This window comes from Anser anser (assembly GCF_964211835.1).
Source record: "Anser anser genome assembly, chromosome: 1".
Taxonomy (NCBI): Eukaryota; Metazoa; Chordata; class Aves; order Anseriformes; family Anatidae; genus Anser; species Anser anser.
Genome location: NC_139720.1, coordinates 75,484,013 through 75,504,282, shown reverse-complemented (window position 1 = coordinate 75,504,282; position 20,270 = coordinate 75,484,013). Strand labels below are relative to the sequence as shown.

The following is a 20,270-nucleotide window of genomic DNA, read 5'->3' as shown; positions in this document are numbered from 1 at the left end:
TTCAGCGCCAAAGGTGAAAAAAAACCAACACTATTTTTAAGTTTGCATGAAAAGAGAGACTCTGGGAAAGTCGTATTAGTCTCCACAATATTGCTGGCAAGGCAATGTGGATTCTTCACCTTCTGGGTTACAAATAAGTTTCCTTTTAAATGGTTGGAATGCAGGGGAGGGGAAAGGAAGAGAAACCCCCTACATTCTCCTTGTCTAACAAGGAGGCCCAGCGTGAGAACCACTCCCTAGCAGAAGTAATCTGTGATTGACAATAGTTTTCTTTGCAACCAGGGCTAAAAATGGTTTAGCTGTAAACAGGCAAATGCAGAACATTTTAATGCACTTTACAAATGCAAAGCCTGCTTATACAAGCCCTCTACATGCAGGGTGGCTAGCCAGTGGCTCCAACTGATCAGCAAGCTTCAGAGTTACTGAAAAATTATGAATTTTCGTAGCAGGGTATAAACACAAATACAAGAGTTTTTGTTGTTGTTGTTTTTCCTTTTTCTTGTAATGAAGGAAGAGGGCAGATTCACAAAAACTTGAGAAAAAATTCTCTGCACTGTCTAGGCATTCCTATGTGTGATCTTAGGCAAGCTACTATATTGGACTTCACCCTTCCGGCTTGAAAAACTCAGAGAGAAATACTTTCCTCTTCACAAAGATAATGAATGTGTGTAAGACACTTGGTACAATGGGGCGGGAGCTATGCAAACAGCCTGAACAAAGTCTGAGACTTTTGATACAATTTCTCTACAATCCTAAAGTTGGCTCTTTCTCTCTACAATGGGTCTACATAGGTCTACAATGAAAAGACATCAAGGAAATGAGGTGAGATGGGACAACCTGAGTTTCACAGGGAATATGGAAAGAACCTTTTTATTGAAGCATGTAAAGTTGCCTTGTGCTGAAGTTAACATTCACATAAATAAAGTTATGCAGCAACAGCTTATTTGTATTTTTCAACAGTTTGAAAAATGTTGCTAACATAAACTGTATCTCTGTGGCTTTTTCTTTACAGGTTCTTTCTTGTGAACCAGACACACACACTTATCCAGGGATTCTGCAGGTCTTAAAAGGGCACGCTTACCGATTGCTTCCATGGGTATTTTGTTTAATGTTGGCAGAATCTGTTCCTTGATGTGAGTGATGGACTCATTCGGAGATGAACTCCCTATACACCAGCGAGGCCATCTGAACTAAATAGGACTTAACCCCAAACAACATACACTTCCAAGGTCCCAAATAAGTATTTGCTAAACACGTTGATTTATAACTTAAAGAAATCTTCAGTTGTAAAATGAAAACCAGAGGAGAAAGGCAATGTTACAGCAAAATCACAAGTCCTAAAAACTCTCTTATGAATCAAAATAACAGATATAACACAAATAACAGCATCTTCTATAAAGACAGATTAAACTTCTCTAATTCACTCACTGAAAAGGCTAATATACTTAAAATAAATTTCTCTGAATCTCTCAGTAATGGTCAGTGTTGACTGGCTATTACCAGAAAAAATATTTCTTATTTTACCGGAAAAAAACATGGATGATTTATATGCCAGCAGTGTCACTTAACCCCCAACCACATTTTCCCGTCAGACCTGACATTAGTATCAACAGTTCCACGAACTACATCCCCTTTGCAGGGGAAGCAACAAAGTATAAGTGACTAGTACACCAGATTTCTTGATCTATATCCACTTTTCCTTTTTCTTTGTTAGCAGGCCTTCTGTTTGCCTAAGTCAACAATTATCATCTCAAGCACCAGACAGGAACAGAATTATCACAGTGATCCCTCCACAAAGCTGGCATCATACCATAGTTGCTATAATCAGTCTCTGGGGCCCAAATACTTCAGACTTCAAACAGGAAATAACTTTGTCCTCCCCATTTCACACTATGAAAGACCAGCATTTCTGGGACCAGCATTTCTGGGACCAGCATTTCCGCGACCAAAGCAATTCTCCAGAGCAAGAATTCTCTGGGTTTGCACTAATCAGACTGTTAGAGCAGCAGATAAGCTACAGTTAACATATCAGTCAAAGTATCATGTACAGGCAGACAGAGTGCCTGCCCTTGTTCATTGACAATGGCAAAAGTAGGATGGCCAGGTCATGTTTGTATTTCCAAACCAACAATTCTTGTCTGATCACATGAGGGTGAGAAGATCAGCTATGGCTTCATTCATTGCATGGTATGTACTGTCATCAGCAACTAATTCATTCAGCAGCCCAGGCACATGAAGAAACAAAACACAGATGTTTACAGAACTGCTTCTAGATACTCATCATCACAAGAAATAACTGATTATTTACAGGCAGATTTCAAAGTCTGTTACCAAGACTTTGAACAATGAACACATAATTTTTTTATCTGCTCTTGCCTAACAAGAATGCAGGTCTCAACTTTCTTTATGAGTTTTTCCCTGGTGTAATTACAATGACTTCAGTGTCAAGACCTGTGGCTGATACCGCAGTGAGAAACTGTCATGATACAAGAAATTCAAGAACCAGAAACTATTCCAAACTATCTCTAGATGCATCATGAAGGGAATATTTTTTTTTAACGTTTTGTTCCTATTTTTAGCAGGTGTATTGGAACCTGACAACTTATCCTTGACTGACATGACCCAACAATATTTTTTTCTGTCTAATCATAGAACTAATGGTTCTGGTCTGAGCTTTTCCCATCCTGTCCCAGCATGAAACCAACCTTGCACTGACTCCTCAGTGGCTAACCACACACTCAGGGTGGAGTAGACTTCTCAGATAATAGAAGTACCAATGAGAATGGAAAATCTTTTGAACGTCGTATGTATCTCCAGACATTTGTTTTTCCTTTGTTGATGAACAAAGAAGCTCTAAAATACTAATGCTGTTCTGGACTTCATAACTTTTACGTGTGCAAAGCCCATGCAGATAATTAATAAAAAGGCAATTCCTGCAGAAAAAAAATCCTTGAATACTTCTTTCCTTTTCTCTATTTAAAGTGTAATTTCTCCAAATGTATATGGGTTGTTGTACTGAAATGGGAAGTACTTATGCACTTAATTGGTCATAGAATATATAATTTTATATGACTTAGGTAACAAATCATGACAAACAAAAAACTTGACATAAATCATACTTCATCTGAATTCTCACAAAAGTCCTGCTCCATAAGCAGATTCTATCAGGCAAAGGTGAGCTCATATATTACACTCTTTTTTTCAGTTTAACTGTTGCAAATGCTCTATTCCAGTAAATTACTCCAAATTAATCCAGTGTAAATATGGTAAACCTCTGTCCCATAAAGATCACAGCAAATTAAAGGATTTGAACATAAGACTCTGCCTGTGCTTATTACACTACACCACGGGGATTTTCCTGCTTCAGGACACTGGCATTCCTACTACTAAAAACAACGAAACAAGACATTTCCGGAAATATTCTAAACCAATCTCAGATTATCAAAATCTGGCAGGTTTTTTCTAATTTTACCTCCTATGACAGTATGATTAAAATCTGTAATACAAATAACTTAATTCTCGCTCCCCTGCCCCCCCCCAAAAAAAAATCAGTTGAAATTAACAAATTAACATCCTCATTTTGCAAAGAGTGAAATAAGTGAAGATTTACCTTGACAGGTCCGTTCATCTGTGAGCAGTTTATAGCCTTTCTGGCAGCTGCATTCAAAGCTGCCAACCGTGTTTCGGCAGAAATGGTCACAGCCACCATTGTTTACCAAGCATTCATCAATATCTGCAAGGAATGAATGGGCAAAAATTTAGTTCATGGCTGTAATTAGAGTATTTCAGGGCAGGAATATAGGACTTTACTCAGATCCCCAAGGAGGCTGCAGTCCCCACTAGGAAACAGGTTTGTCAAATGTATCCCTTCCCAAACCTTTGTGGAAAAGCTTACAAAACAGCTATGAATGAATTGTTCTGGAGACAGAAGTATTTCTCTCCGCAGTTCAACCAACAGATGACCAAGCCAAGGCACTTCGATGTTAAAAAAAAAAATTTAGGGAAGTTTCTTTGTAGATGCAGTGATGTGCCTAACACTAGACTTCAGACTGTGTAAGATGTGAATCCCTCACCTTACATAGGAACTATCAAAACCTAACAACACCTGAAAAAATGAAATAACAGCAAACAAACACAAAGCAAAACATATTTGATTTGAATTATCACAAAATACTTCCATTATCGCTACATAAAGAAATGCAGAGGTACATTTGCTCACATTTAGGATTATGTGCTAGTTTGTCCGCTATGAGCACAGTGCCACTGAATAACCATTTTCACACCTCTAACCTTTCTGATTTGATGTTTTTGCAGAGCAACACTAAGTGCATGTGAGATGTTGTCTCTTGAGTTGTTCTCAAGGCATAGCATCTATTGCCTTTATTTGAAAGCCATGTATATGTATGAAGGACAGGATCAATGGCTCTTACTTTAAAAAGTGATCATGAAGATAAAGACCTCTGTTCTGAATTTCAGACTCGTGACTCTACTTCCTCCACCCTATAACTACTCCCAAAGGTTTGGAAAATCTGGAATGACCAGTCCCTTTTCCATTCTATAAAAAGTTGTGCAATAGGTATATAATAGGTCATAGAACCTCATCTGAAATACAGAGCACCTTTCCTTCCTCCCCCAGTTATAAAACCATGGATCCACATTTTCTGAAAAAGAAAAAAAAACCAAGCCTGCTAGTTTTCAGGAGAAGAATACTGCCAAAAATATAGGTCTTTTTAGGGATAAATACAGAGAAGAAGAAATATGTCATAGAGCCCTGGCTGCACACTTCTGAAAGAGAAAATGAGATCTTTGAGAAAAATGAGTGGAGAGTGATCTTCCCTTCTGAAAATTCTCTTACTATACAAGCTCGGAAACTTTGAGGTAACAGCTGGCCATTTAAAAAGGAAATGTTGCAAAACACAAAGTTAGGAACTAATACGTGGAGATGGAAATTTATCAAAGATGCATGATGCTGGTGAATGGAGCATTTAAAATAACTTGACTTTAGGATGACTTTGAGAGTCATTCACTCATTTCTGAATACATATGATTACAGATATGGGAGTGTTGTATGGTTTTTACCACATTCCTGCACATGAAATACAACCAGCAGCAAAATATGTCTGCAAGAGCAGTGAGGAAGTAAATCTAGAATTTCTAATAGCTGCGAAGCAATTTCAGCCTGCTTTTCTAAATGGTGCTTTGTTGCATGGACATTGACAGAAATATGTTCAGGAGGGTGTCCAACTCAAATGAGCAAGGGCAGCATACATCATTATAAAGGTTTGTTCGTGAGCTGAATTTTTGGAAAAGAGAAAGGAAAGCTGCTCTGAGACCCTCTGAACTAATACTGCTACTTATTGCTTTTGTGTCTGGTTCTGCAGAGGAGTGGCTTTTGCATTCAATCCTATTAAAAGCATGAGGGTAAAATGGTAGGTAGCAGCTATAGTAGTGCCACACCCTGAGTGCTTTGCACAAATGTAGCTGCAATCTATGTGTCTCAGGTAACAGAGTTCTCAAACTGAGCTGACGGCTGGAGTCTTGTTTGTTGTCTGTGGTCCTCAAGTTTTGGTGACTGAAATAGAGTAGCCAACAAGGATAAACTTAGGCTCTCAACCTGATAAATCTGGTGAAGATTACACTGTTGGCTGCTTTGCATAATACCATGAGACTGGAGGCAGCAACACATTCGGTTTCAGCTGTGATTACAAGCACAGGTCCAGATCAGCAGTGAAATGTAAGATTTGTTGGCACAATTCCCACAGGCTGACATTTCCAATCTCGTGAGTGCTGCCTCCTAACTTTAGGATGTGGGGACTGTGGTACAGGTTTTATGATAGATCACCACAACTCTTCCATCCTTTTTCACAGCACAGGTGTACCGAACTATAGTTCAGCTTGCTATGACAAAACTTTTGGACAAATGGAATTGTGAGTTAAAATTACTAATATATTAAATATCACAAACACATAGAGTAGTCATCCATCATGAAGAAGGTCTCTCTTACCCATGATAAGAATAACATGACCTCTGGGCTACTCTGCTGTTGAGACTGCTTGAAGCAGAAATTACTTGCAGACTGTCAAACACCATTCTGAAGGACTGATGTTTTAAATGACAGCCCCTGGATTTCACATGTTAAATTACAAATTCCAGTCTCGCTAACTTTCTTTTTGGGGTCCCTGAAGTCCATAATGGACAAAAATGAAACCTCCCTGGCTCAGAGGATAGATTTAAAGCTGTTAATTGTTGTAATTCCACTAACAATACAGCATATCAGTTTTACACCAGCAATTCCTTGGAATAATCCTGAGCCAGGGTCTGGGTTAAACCTGGGAGAGTCCACAGGAAAAGAAAGTATTTATTCATTTCTTCTAGCTGGAAGACATGACGTGACCTTCTGAAACCAGGACCATCAAAACAGAATAGGGGTCAAAACCGTTAGCTGCAAAAACATTCTAAATAACACAAACAGCACCAGTGTCTCTGCTTTCACTGTATTTCTTTCCATGGCCATAGCAAGAATGACAAGGCATGTAAAATTATTTCACTCTATGGAGAGCGGTGTGTTGCTGCATTTCACTTGAAAGAGAGCAGTATCCAACCATATCGTGTCTAACTGGTTCATAGAAATTGCAACAGTCTATATTCCCATTATTTTTCTTTCCATAGCTATAAATAATTTGTGTTATGAGCCATGTGAAAATAAATGATTCCACTGTGTGAGAAGGTGAGGTTCCATTTATCTTTAAACTGTCTGGTACCCAACTTTGTCAAGTGCCTTTTGTGAACTTCACAGAGTATACTTCTGTGACATGTCTGCCTACCACACAGGGAAAGAAACACAGTGGAAACCCATCATGGTATCTACCAGCTTTGAAATTACTTAGTCAAATCTCCTCGTACTATTATTGGGACTGTCTGTAGAAGAGTCATAAAGTTGGTGTCTTCAATTATAGCTCTGAAGTGGCTCCTTTTCAATTGATGATACAGGTTGCATAAAAATGCCTCAAGCTTTCCACAGTGCTCTGTTCCTCGGTATCCCTAGGAATGCAAAAGTATATACAGAGCTGTATTTCTCTGCAGAGGATGTTTCTCTGCAGGCAAAATGCCCTGACAGTCAGTGCTCAGACAATGTGCTGGTCATTTCAGACTAGGAGGCCTGATGGACTTTCAGTGCATTAGCAATGAAATCCAAAACGATTTCTCTTAATGCAGTAAGTCTATGCTGTTAAATGATACCTCTCTCACACAAGCTACTGACGTACAAGCACCAACTGATGTTCCCTGCACAGATGGGACACATGCAGAAACAGAAAACAGAGACCAGTGACAAACCACAGAATCATTAAAATTTACTCACATAGACACAATTTGATTAGAGGTAACTGACATTCCATTATTTTTGTTTTCATGTCATTGTGAAGAATAATGGGAAAGACTGTTCCTGTTCCACTTGTACCTTTTTAAGCTCTGCTCATTGTGATTCGTGTTTAGAAGGAGCTAGTTTTGATCAGGGTATGTGTGCATGTACGTGTGTATACGCATATAAACTCGCAAAGGTTTGCCTTGCAGCACGCAAGTCAGAGAACAAATTAAAAAGTAGGGATTTTAAGCAACTTAGAATTTAACTTTCCACATAAGCTGCTTAAATGCAACTGAAAGGGTAATCAGTATGCAATCTTCACTTAGCTCTTGAACAATGATGGATATAGAGATTTCCAAAGCCTCATCACAGGCGGAAGTTAGACTTCTCCTTTCAATGGCTGGACAAATATTTGAACTGATTGTGCCAGCCTAATCCTTTGCAGTTAAAAATGCTACCTAGCTTCAGGAAAATAATAAATAAATAAATAAAAATAATATACTCCAAGATCAACCTAAAATTATTACAGAAACTTCACACCCTTCTAGTTTTTACTAATGACAGCATGCTAAGATTAACAATACTATTATCAACATACAGTGGACATCAATAGACATGTTTTCTGCAAAGTGGGAAGTCTGACAACTCTTCTTAGCTTCTTATTCTTACACATGACATTTTCCTTTGCTTTTTTTTCTTTCTTTTTCTCATGCTTCTAAAAATCACTACTGTTCCCTAACCATTATAACTACTGTTGTCTTGTTGACACAGGTATTAGTTTCGTGATTCATGCAGACCACAGAGTACTTTATAAAACAGGCCACAAAACTCTTTAACCTTGTCAGAGGTGGGGAAATAGAGGCACAGAAAAACAAATTTACTCTTCCACACTTGAATTCTATCCCCATGCACAATCCAACTGGCTATCTTGCTTAGACAGCATGTCAAACAGTATAAGCTTGCACAAAGCACATGTTGCTCTACATTACCACCAATGCTCAGATTGCAATTATTTTAATAGTTTCTCTCTCTCTCTCTCTTTTTTTTTTTCTCTCAATATAACATGAAATATATTAAGGAATTTGGAATTAACATAAACATAACCTATTAGGCTACACTTGCAATGTACTAAGTAACATTTCCTATTGTATGTATGTCAGGGATATTTTATTAAGGATATTCCATATCCTCAGACATACTGGATTCGGTGACACTGTAAGAAAGCCTAAATCTAAATGCTGTCTGGTAGATTACAGAGAGTTAGTTCTAGTTTTACAATGGGTTTATCTAGCAGTTTTGGCAAGTTGTAACACCTCTCTACTTTACTCCATCTGTGTAACAGGGTATTGGTAATTATCACTTGATCTTTTCAGGACCAATACTTTAAAATGGATTAATTTAAGTGAAGAAAGCATTTTGAATCAAAGTAGTTTATAGTAAAAAAAAAGGTAGTTAAATTACAGTTGTTCTTCCTTTGTGGGCTAGGCTTTTGAGTGATTTGTTCTGGAAGATTTTGTGAATATGTGCAAAACTGTACAGGCATACTCCACTTTAAGAAGTACATGTGCTGCTCCACCACTCTACCTGTGACTGTGCTCTCCAAACATAGCTCATTGCCTCTAACACACTTTGCATGTTTCAGAGAGGAATAATTCTATTTATGCAGTATCTTCTATTTGAGGCTTTCAAAGCACAAGATCTTAACATCTTTATTACATTGAAGCTACAAAACACTTCTGCAGCAGAGATAAATTTAATTATTTCTCCCTTAACAAAGGTGAAACTGAGGCAGGTAGGGTAGTGTGTGATTTTCCTGCATCAGATAGCTATAAAATGAAATAAGGCATATATTACAGCACTTCTAATTTGAATTCTGCACTTCAGTGACATCCTCATTTTCCCTCCCACAGTGCTAATTAACTGTAATGTATGATAATCATTACTGAACTGAAGCTCCACTAGGTAGCAAATGAAGGTTATCTGTTTAATTAGCTTTATGGCTAGGTTGTGGGGCAAGGAATTTTCCTAATTAACAGAACTAAAACTAGACCGGGCAAACAGGAATGAGTGTAATTAAAATTTGATCTCCCTCATCCTGAAAACACACTGCCCACAAAATAGAGAACTTTGTGTAAATGCTCATAGAGCATGGAAGGGTTGGTGCAGGTTTCAACACATTTCCCTCATGTCACTTTCTCTATTTTCACCTGTTATCTTTGCAATTTCACGAAGAAACTTGTCTTCCAACACAGATGGTAATCTGTCACATATGGATTTAGGTGTCAGGTATTCTCCTCCAGGACATATCCACTCTGACATTATCCACCAACCAATCAATAAAAGAGTCTGCTAGGCTGCCAAGAGATCAATCACCTTGTAAAATAAACATTATGTCCCATTATTTTCTTATTACAGTTAATTAGATTTATAAAACACAAAAAGCTTTGAAAGCAAAAAACTTAGAAATGCTGTCAGAACAGTTTAGACCCTGATTTTTCATTTGTGAAAGGGAAGGGATTTACTAAATCTAATACGAAAAGAAAGGATTTCTATCTAAAATTTTGCTGAACACTGAATTCTTTTTTAAACTTAAAAACATGTTAGTGCAATGCTACCAACCCAAACAGTGCAAGCTGTCTTAAGACTGTGATGCCAGAATGTGAAAGGGACTGGAGAAATCAAGAGATAAGGGTGCTCCAGTTAACACAGTCTAGGCTGAGCTAAATGCAAAAACTACCAAAAAAAGAAAAAAAAAAGAAAATCAATAGAGATCGCAGAAAATACAGTTAGTTTTCCTCCTACTGTAAGATTTTATTAATCAAAGTGTTTTCTACAATACACTGGAGAGGGAGAAATAAGTATGCAGTTAGGACTCCTGTCTGTACCTGGGGACAACAAATAATGTCTGTCTGTTACAAAGCATCTGGAAAGTTAAGTACATTAGACTCTGTGAAACTCAGATGGCAATAACGACAGTTTAAGTATATGCAGACTTGGAGGGTGCGGTTAAAATGGTGGTACAGAATTGTGCAAATATATTGGGCTGACTACTTTTCTACCTTTATTATTCATATAGCCACTATTACCATAATAATTCTATATTTAATGCTTATCTGCTATATGTAGGAAGAGCTGAGACAGAGAAGAACTATACAAGTTGCTGAAGGTTACAATCAATGACTACAGTAAAGGAGTTAATTCAGTGTCTCCTAAAGTATATTAAAAAAAAAGAAGTAGAAAATACAAAACTGTCTGAGCTAACACACTTGAGCAACTTCTCTGTACTCTGTCTCACTAAAAAACAGTGCCTTGCTCTAACAGTACTTAATTTCTCCATGTAATCTCAATGAAGAGCACAGGGGCAAGTGAGAAAGCTGGGCAAAGATACAAGAATCTCCGGACTTAGCATATTAACTCAATTTACCTTAACTGTTAGTTATTTTAATTTTTCCCCTTGGAATTGTTGTTTGCTCAGGAAGCTGCATGTTTATTTTCAAGAACCTCAACTTGCATCTAAAAATTGCTGTACTTGTGTTTGATTTAATTAAATACAATTAAAAAATGAAATTGGTATTGGGTAAGGACAGTTGAAGACATTGGTGCGCTTTCTAAAATCCCATTGAAATTGTGTTGGCTTTACGATGATAAAGGTACTCTTGCTGAAAAAGACAGCTGAATACTATTAACCCATGATAACTCAAATCCGTTATTGGTGATAATGAATCAAAGAAAATTGGCTGGTGACCAAACATTAACCCTCCAAAACTTTGGAAGACATTTCTTCACCCAACCAAGGATCAGTTCTGTACCAGGGAAGACAAATACTTTACTGAGAGCAGGATCTGGCCATATAAAAAACAAGCTGTTATTTATGATGAAAAAAAAAAGAATAAAAAAAAGTACTGTAAGTTTTGAATGTTGGTAGCTATGATTATGTGAGCAGTCAACCCCCAAATTACAGAAAGCACAGTACATTTTTACGTAATAAACTGTGGTTGCTCATCCTCAGGGACCTTTATATTGTTGAATAAATGCAAGGTCTTTTCAACAACTGAAATGCAAAATATGACCCTCCCAAGCATTAATTTAAAGGATTTGGCATTTTCAAAGGGGAGGTTCACAAAGACAAATAACAACTGCAAGTTTCCAGGGAACAGGGATATTGCCTACTCATGAAAAAACCCTAAGTTAGTATACATGAATTTATTTTGTGAGGATAGATGGAACCCTTGGGAAGGAATGAAACTGAATGAGTTACGTGGCAGCTGACCCAAGTCTGCAATTTTTTAATGGAAGATAATCTGTTATATTGTATTTGTCTGTCATGAATGAGTCTACACCAGACAAATGAATTGAATGTCTTAAACCTAAAAAAAGGCAATCCCCCAAAAAGGGAAGGAGCAGTGGAAGTTTCACACAGTCTGGATTAGATAAAGTTACAGCAACAGTTAGAAGGCAGATGTTATTCACAGCTCTATTTCTATTTCTCAGATTCTGTTCTCTACCAATTCTTTTTTTTTTTTTAATTGCCTTCCATCCTGTTTTCTTCTTTCTGAAAAATTTCACCCGTGTTGGTATTTAAAATTTTAATTTCCTCTCATTTTTTAAATCCCATGGGTTTATCACTTCATTTTTCCTCACTGTGACCTGGAACTTCACATCTCTCTTAGAAAATCTGGATCAGATTATGTCTACATATCTAAAATTAATTGTTCTGGTGCTCACTCAAAATATATACCCATCAGTCAATGTCCAGTCCTCACTTTTCTGATTCCTTCCTTCTCTAGGCTTCTTATCACTTGCAGCCACCTACCACCAAATATTTTCTATGCTTTCTCCCTGCAAAATGCTGCACATTTCCTCTTGGTGACAAGCATCTCTTTCTCTCTCCAACATCTTCTCTACCACATTATGGTCTCACCACCACCTCTGCCCACCTTTCTCCTCTCTCTGTGCCTCCTTCTCTCCCTTGGTCAGATGGTCTATCATCCAATCACATGCCATATTTGCCTTTGCAATGACAACAGTCAAATCTCTGTTTTCTTTAGAAAAGTGGGGAAAAAAGCAGAATCCAGTCACCCCTCAGTCTTTTCAAAGTCTTGAAACAGTTGTTTCCAGGGCAGCAGTGCTGGGACAGATAACTACAGCCCCTTCTTTGGGCATGACATAGAGCTCTGCGCTGAGAAGCTGCAGCTGCCTGCCAGATGCTGTTATCATTTTTCTCACATTAGGTTGATCCTATTTGTTCTTTGTCTTGAGACTGGTTAACATTGGTATAATCACATAAAATGAGTGTGGCCTCAATAATAAGGCTATTGCAGCCAGGCTTTCATGTTTGCTTCTTTAATCCACATTTCGGTAGATACTTTGAAACTGTTTTTGTAGCTACCTTGGGAGCTTGTGCTCTAGTCTGATTTTCTTGTCATCGCTATCTTTTCTAAAACAAGCAGCTTTTTTGATAAACTGAACTTGACCACTGCTCTTCCACCAGTTTTCCCTCTCTGAATTCTGAGTTTTACGAGTTTTCTCAGATACAGATTATCTTGCAGCTTGTTCAAGTCCTACCAAAACAACAAAAATAATTTCAAAACTGCCTCTGTTGTTTAGTATTCCTTTCTGTCTTTAATCTTCCTTTTGTCTCCTCTATGTAACAAATTTCGAAAATTTCCTTTGCTTCTTCTTCCTTCACCAACTACAAGTCTACCCGTTATCTCTGCAGTGTAGCCAATGTATACAGTTGATTCATATTTCAAGGAATCCTGTGTAGAAGCATTTACTGGGTTGCACTCTGACATGGTCTTCTCTCCTTTCCCAAAGATGTCACAAAGTATGCATTTTCAGAAATTCTCACCAGTACTCAAACAGTCAACAGGATTGCTGTTTTCATGACTAAAGTCTTAATTTTCCTCTAGTTTTATGTTGCTTTTTCTTTACTTTTTTCTTAAGTAGCTGCATCCATTTTTTCACAGTCCTAAATCACCAATTAGCTGCCTTTGATTGCCTCTTTGGCACAAACACCTCTATTTTCTTAATAATAAGGGTTTTGTCAGCAGTGGATTAGGAAAGGGAAAAGACAGGGAGATCCTTTGTTGTTGCTGCAACATCTACCCAGAAAATCTGGAAAATCTGTCGATTTCTACATATCAAAAAGCAGTTTGAGATTCACACAGTCCATGCTGCCTTTGCCAAGAAGCTATTTGCTTGCTTCCTGAAAATGACATGTGAACTTGTCCTTTAACTATGCAGAAGCACTGTAAAATTGTCAGAACTTGTTTGCCAGAAGACATTTTATAGAAAATTCAGCCATTTTTAATTGCACATTTAATTGCACTTTTAATTTGTGCAACATAGAGCTATACAGAAGATGACTATTTTTGTTCCTCCTAAAAGCACAAGTCTAGTTACTGGAGAACCTTCATTTCCATTACCATCTTTCTTCACATCGTTCTCATGTTCATGAATTTATTTAGGTGCTGACTTCTCACACAAGGCAAATATGTTCCTCTGACCATTCACCCCTCTGCATCATACAGTTTACGTATGCAAAGATATAAGAGGTTTTTGCATTAGATTTTTTTTTTGTTTTTAGAATAAAAGATGGGCCTTAACCACAAGATTTGTATTTGACTTCAATCCCTTTCAACTCCTGCAAACTACAAAGTTGGTGAGACCTTGGGTTTGCTTTAACAGTAAATAAATTCATTGTTATAAATTCAACTACAGCTCTTTCTCGTTCCCTTGTGTTCAGCATGGAGAGGCCAAAGTTATTTTTTGTTTTGATTCATGGTTGTAGTGGCATGTGATCATATCTGACCTCTTCTGTTTTCTGATAGCTTTTTACTTACATGTATGGAGAAGCAAACTTAAATGGCATTTATATTTGAACATGCACTTATTTCTCGTTACAAACACTGGGAGGGTAAGTTGCTATAGCTTGAAAGCAGAATCATGTAAGGGCTCTGATGGAAGTAGAGTTGCTATATAATGAATTATGAAAACTAGATCATGATTTGACTACTCAGAAGTTTACTCTAGATTTAAGTTGATGAGAAGCAGGGAGAAAGCTATCACGGAGAAAGAAGGACTCAAAATAAACCACTTCAGTAAACACTTAAGGGCTGTTAATAGACAACACATACTCAGCTTGCGGACTGGCTTTGGCAAACAGGATAGGGCCTGGTGTTGATAAAAATCAAGGATGTCTGATTCCTGTGGAGTAGGAAGTTCTTCTGAGGGAGTGACACAGCAGGTAGAAGGAAACCAAAGAGGGACTAGAATTTTGTGCTGCATCGACTACCATGTGTGAAGGGAGAACATGGGCCTGTTTGCACCACTGTAATAACATCTACTCTTTCCTTATATTTTGTTTCTATTGTTGAGATTAAGAAGAGTCTCTTTATTACTCACTGGTCAGAGTCTGAACGGAAGTGGAATCGCTAACCCAATTCAGATGGATTTTCAAGGCAAGAAAGGTGGATATCCTATAGGTTGGGATTAGGCTATTTGCATGTGCTTATGAGCATGTTATTGCAATAGGATCAGCGTTCAGAGCATGCCAGCTGTTCCGTGTTATTTCCCAATGCACAAATTTTTAAGGAGGTACCTTAGCTATATAATGTAAGACTTCAAATCCCATTAGGAATGACCAAGGCTGATATGCTTATTTTACCTCAGGGTCATCAGTTCTGACCATATTCTAAAAAAATGGGAAATTGTGTGATTCCCGAGAGAAGTAAAAGGCATGAGGTACAAAATCAAAGTCAGTGCTCACTGAGAGCTGATGCACAGAAGAAAGGACAGAGGTTCTAGCTTGGTATCCATGTCAGGAACAAAATGGGCCTTGGGGATCAAAGGAAGAATGGCAGAAGGTGTAATCTATACAAAGACCTGAAAATAACAACCTCTGCTTTAAAAATGAACTAGTAATTTTTGATTACTTTTTTTTTTGAGGTTCTGGACTTGAAATCCCACAAAGATCCAACCTGCTGAAATGTCTGAGAATCTTCCCCTAAAACAACCGAATTTTATCTAGCTGATCACCTAAAAACCTTTTTTTTTCACTAGCCACTCCGAGGAACCATGGTTAAAATGCTCCATTTGCTCAGGTCAGCCTCTTCAGAGGGTCAAAACACTCACTGTATCTCAATCTGTTTCCATTTGCAAAATTTTGCATTTTTTTCTAGTGGAGATACCACAGCAGTAAATTAAATACTACTGAGAGTAATCCTGTTTTTCCCTTAGTTAACTTTTCACAGGCTTTGAGGAACATGCATATGATTGCTCTGTGATAGAGCAATCCAACCCAGATAGCTTTATGTATGTGCAGCAAGCAAATAAAAGCTATTTATTAGCTTAAATGAAAACCTGCTCTCACTAGTCATCACTGTACCCTGACTCAGTAAGGCAAAAGGACCATTTTCCAAATACTACTTCCAAACCAAACTATGAATATAAGGCACCATATCAGCAGAACGTTAGCAAAATTTAATGTGCTGTACACCAAATTAGGCTGGCATCAAGTAGCAATGGTATAAACCAATACTAAAATCATGAGTACAACTGCTCTATTAACTACATAAATTATCTTAAAGAAGCACCACTGAAGTAAAGGCCATTTCAGGTTCTGCTATTATCAAGGGAAATGAATCAGAAGAAAAGGTAATAAAACAAACAGGTCTGTGCCCTTTCTGGCTTTGCCAGAGATCCTGTTTAAAAAACTCACTGCTGCTGTAATCTTGTGGTTGACATTTATGCTGACATTTGCTGGTGCCACAGCATTCTGACTGCAATGGAGATGATGACTGCCAGCAGCTTACTTCATTTCAGTTTATTCTTTAACGCCATTTGTATATATGGTTTTTCTCTTTTTCGAGAGGGATCACTGGAAAATGCTAACAGCCCATTATGGCTAATGGCTCAAATACTTATGTTTTGCAAAAGCAGTATGTGTCCAATGGGGAAGAAGCTAAACAGATGTGTGAAAAAACGTGATTCACCATCATGCTGCTAGAGAAAGGTGAGCTGGAAAAAAGCTGTTTTTTATGTCTCAGGACCTGCTATGGGTGCTAATACATCTATTGACACTAACACCAGTAGTCCTTTCATTGTGTGGACTATCTGCGGACAGATATCGCACTAAAGAACAGTGCTAATGGGGGACGCACAGAAAGTATTCTAACAATGTCAAGTGGTAGTAGTCCAGGAAGCTACGAGCAGTTTTGCTTCTATAAGTAACCTCTTGAAGTTTCAACTCTTGAGGAGACCATTCAAAATCATTTTAATTTAAAATGCTAACATACCTGAATGTATTCAACAGGGAGGACAAGAACAGCTACGCAGCATGATATCTTAGCGAATCCAATGTAATTCTTAATCTTGTATTAGGTGTTTAACCACCTTGGCTCAATATGTTCATGTAGCTATAACATGACTACTAAAGGCAAAATCAGTAGGAAATATTGCAGAGACAGCAGAGAGAAAGGTTACGCACAGATTCCTACCCACTTCATGATGAATTGAAGTGACAATGGTTCCTTCTAGACAGCATTAATGGATATGAGTCATCTTCTTGGTTTACTATGATCAATCTTTTTTTTTTTTTCTTTCCCTTCTTCCCTCTGAAGAGGAAGTGGAAGTTCCTTCATACTTATCAGACCTGCAGCTAGCGTACTCGCAAATGCATATGAGACTGGGGTTCAAATCCTATGTTTCCTGCAGTGAAAGGCAGATTTCCATGCTATCTTCCTCCAAGTAACTGTTCCAGTCATAGATGAGCAGAAAACAACCTTTCACAAGCTTTCTGACTTATTAGGCATGGGAATGCCTGCCAGAGCAAGTGAACCAAGAAAAGAAGACCAATTTTCCATTGTAATTCAGATTTGAGCTTAGGGTAACTGGAATTTGACTGAGTATGCACCTCAGACACTGGCAGAAATTCAGGCACTATAGAATTTTTGCAGGTGAAAGTTTAGGTCCTTTGGGAATTTACATTGCTTGAAGCTATGCAGAAGGCAAGTAACTAAATTATGTGGCTGTGCACCTTCAAATGGAAGTTATACACTTCAGCAGAAAACTCAGGGGTAGCTTTCAGCATGCTGTTTTAGTGCTGTCTTCTCTAATGCTGCTTATGCATTTATGAAAAAGTCAAGCTTTTTTAAAATGATGGCCTCACTTAAACAGAAGTCTATGAATTTTCTGTGGGAATCAAACCCAAGGAAAACTTTTTGTATTTTTGTATTAAGAAAGAAAACTAGAACAATGCCCAAACAAAGAAAAAAATTAATTCACATGTATTTATTTGTGCCTGTCTTGCATATGTCTTTTAGGTGAGACAAATTTTAGTTCAGAAGACCTGCTCCAAACCTATGTACTTGATTCTAAAGGCACTGAGTCACCTACCTGATGTGAAAAGTATGGTTGTACGTGCCACTTTACTTACATCTGCCTTGCTGTAAATTTGCTTGATGCATGTATTTCACGAGTTATCTTGCACAGGGATATATTTTACTGTCAAACTTTTACTGGCATGCAAAAAGAATGCTGAGTCAGGCATATATACAAAACAAAATGTTAGTTCATCATAGATAATTACTCCTACTGCAAAAAGTTCCCCAGTTAAGCAATCTGTGAAAAAATATACTACTCTGATTATCAAATCAATCACAGTCAAACAAAGATGGAATCATAACTCAAGTGAGCCAATAGTTGATGTAACCAACTAACAACTGCATCTTACTAATGGTAAACAATACAAGTAACTTACAACTCCGTCTGGTGTTCCTTTCTAAAAAAAACGCGGGAACATTTTCAGTTTCATATGAATTGATCAGGATTGAAAAGATGTAATTTTAAAAGCTTTAGTCAATTTAACCCAATTTAGAGAAAAAAAACTAAAACAAATTTTAAGTAATTTCGACTAATGGAATGATGGAGGAAATCATAACTGTTCGCAGACATTTTATAGCCAGGAAATGAAGCCAAATTGGCCAACTAAACTGTTCATTGTGAGCTTTTCACTTTGTGTTAGTGTGTTCTGAATGAAAAGAGAGGAAAGCCTTCAACATCTGAGTCAGATTCTCGTACCAAACTGATGTAAGCATTAATTTTACGCATTTAATTTAATGAAAACTTTCAGTTCATAATTAACAAAACACAACGTAGTTTGCTTCATTGAAATTCATTCCGTAACAAAACCTTTCCTCACAGAAACAATTCCATTTTCAAAATTTAATCCACTTCTGGGTTTTCACTTTTTTTAATCAAAAAATAATTTAAAATGCATTCTCCTGACATAATAGGCTGCAATTAAGAATGATAAAAATGTGAAATTGCTATATCAATCTAATAAAGCCAATATAAAATTTCCCTTCTATTTCAATAAACTTTGATTAGGTCATTTGACTGAAATAGTTCAGTAGTCATTATGCTCCTGGTTTTCACTTATACATTGCTTAATGATAAGGGAAGTTACAGAGTTGAGTTAGTGGATAAACCAGTCAATGATAAGGCATTTCTGATGCTCCCACTGCAGCAGAGTCAAGTATTTAAGCACGTAAGTGACACATTTCTCTGCTGCATCTGAATGCAAAAGGATGGGGGTCTGTTTCAAGGAAGTAGAGAGCACACCACATTGCTGGGTAACCATGACAATGAGACAGCAGGAAGAAGAAATGTTTGCCTAAACAGCATCCAGTCACATAACCCCAGCATAACACTGCCTAGTTAAACAATATGCCAGAGGGCTAAGAAGGGCTTACTTAGTATAGAACAGTAAATAAAATGCCCCATCCTTAGGTGTAGATGTGCAGGGACCTTTCTGTCTCCTAAATACACGTCTGTAAGATCACCTGGGCTTGGCAAAGTTCTGTTTGTGTGCATGAATTAATACTGTTGTATTTAGCAACGTTATCAATGTAACATCACAGTGCTACCAAAATCTAGCACATTTTGGCCCAGCTGAGGACCTACCTCCCCAAAACGCCACTGTGAAGCCTGCCTGTGAAAGTGAAGCAAACTAGCAAGTTAGCTAATCAAAATAATACACATCTTGCTACTATTGCAAAAAAATCTATGGGCCACTGCAAAGTTAGATGCTTTACAGAAAAGCCACGTTTGAGATGTGGCTTTTGCTCCATACATCTAGAAATCCAGTTATGCTTTTATTCTCCTGCTTTAGAATTACATTCACTCTGCCATTTGAGTCTAGGAATTTGGAGAGTACTGCACCCTGCACAGTCAGACTGTCTTTGTGTACAGTGCTCAGAGGCTGCATTACTCTGGGGCACTGGAGTGCCTCAGGGGGCACAGTTTCTTTGTCAAATCCCTGAGGCAGAGATGGCTGATGGCCACACTTCTACATTTTACACCTTGCCAGAAGCCTGTGGTCCTTCCCCTTGCCCTAATTGCTTCTTAGAGCCCACAAAACAACCCCTCCCCCCCCCCCCTTTTTTTTTTTGTTCGATACAGTTTGGCAGCTGGATTTAAACAGTTCAGAAAATAAACTAGTCTGACTTCAGTCCTCTTGAACCCCACAAGTTTTTCTCAAATGAATCTCCCATTTTATCAGCTACATAGATTCTATTTAATATAATTAAAATGTTAAAGTGATGAGTCTTCTCACTGCGAGCAAATTATGGCTGAATGCATGAAATGGGTACTCAGCAGGAAAGATGCACAGGAACCAACAAGCGAGGGAGCTAGGGACTGGAGAACTCTGACACACACAAGACAGGGAAAACTGAAAAGTGGATAGGAAACAATGAGCAATAAGCATCCTGGGCCACTATGTCTTTTAATCTTCTGTCTCCCTTTCTGTCTGTCTTAGCTGACTTCTGTGGGATGACTTGGTAGGCATCTAAGGAAACGAACTACACACTGTTTTGGCATGCATAGCACAATAATCAACAG

The 20,270-nt window shown here is 37.8% G+C and overlaps 1 protein-coding gene across 15 annotated transcripts in view; it reads right to left on the bottom strand.

The window, feature by feature from the left end:
• The window catches only part of SCUBE1 (signal peptide, CUB domain and EGF like domain containing 1), a 243,929-nt gene that overhangs the window by 50,794 nt on the left and 172,865 nt on the right, over positions 1-20,270 (bottom strand). For all 15 annotated transcript variants that reach the window (XR_014578059.1, XM_083820003.1, XM_083820015.1 and 12 more), the window contains one exon: positions 3,611-3,733. Coding sequence is in view for 14 of the 15 variants with exons in the window: in XM_083820003.1 (XP_083676129.1) it covers positions 3,611-3,733 (123 nt within the window). In the remaining variant the exon portion in view is untranslated. The remainder of the gene's footprint in view (positions 1-3,610; positions 3,734-20,270) is intronic.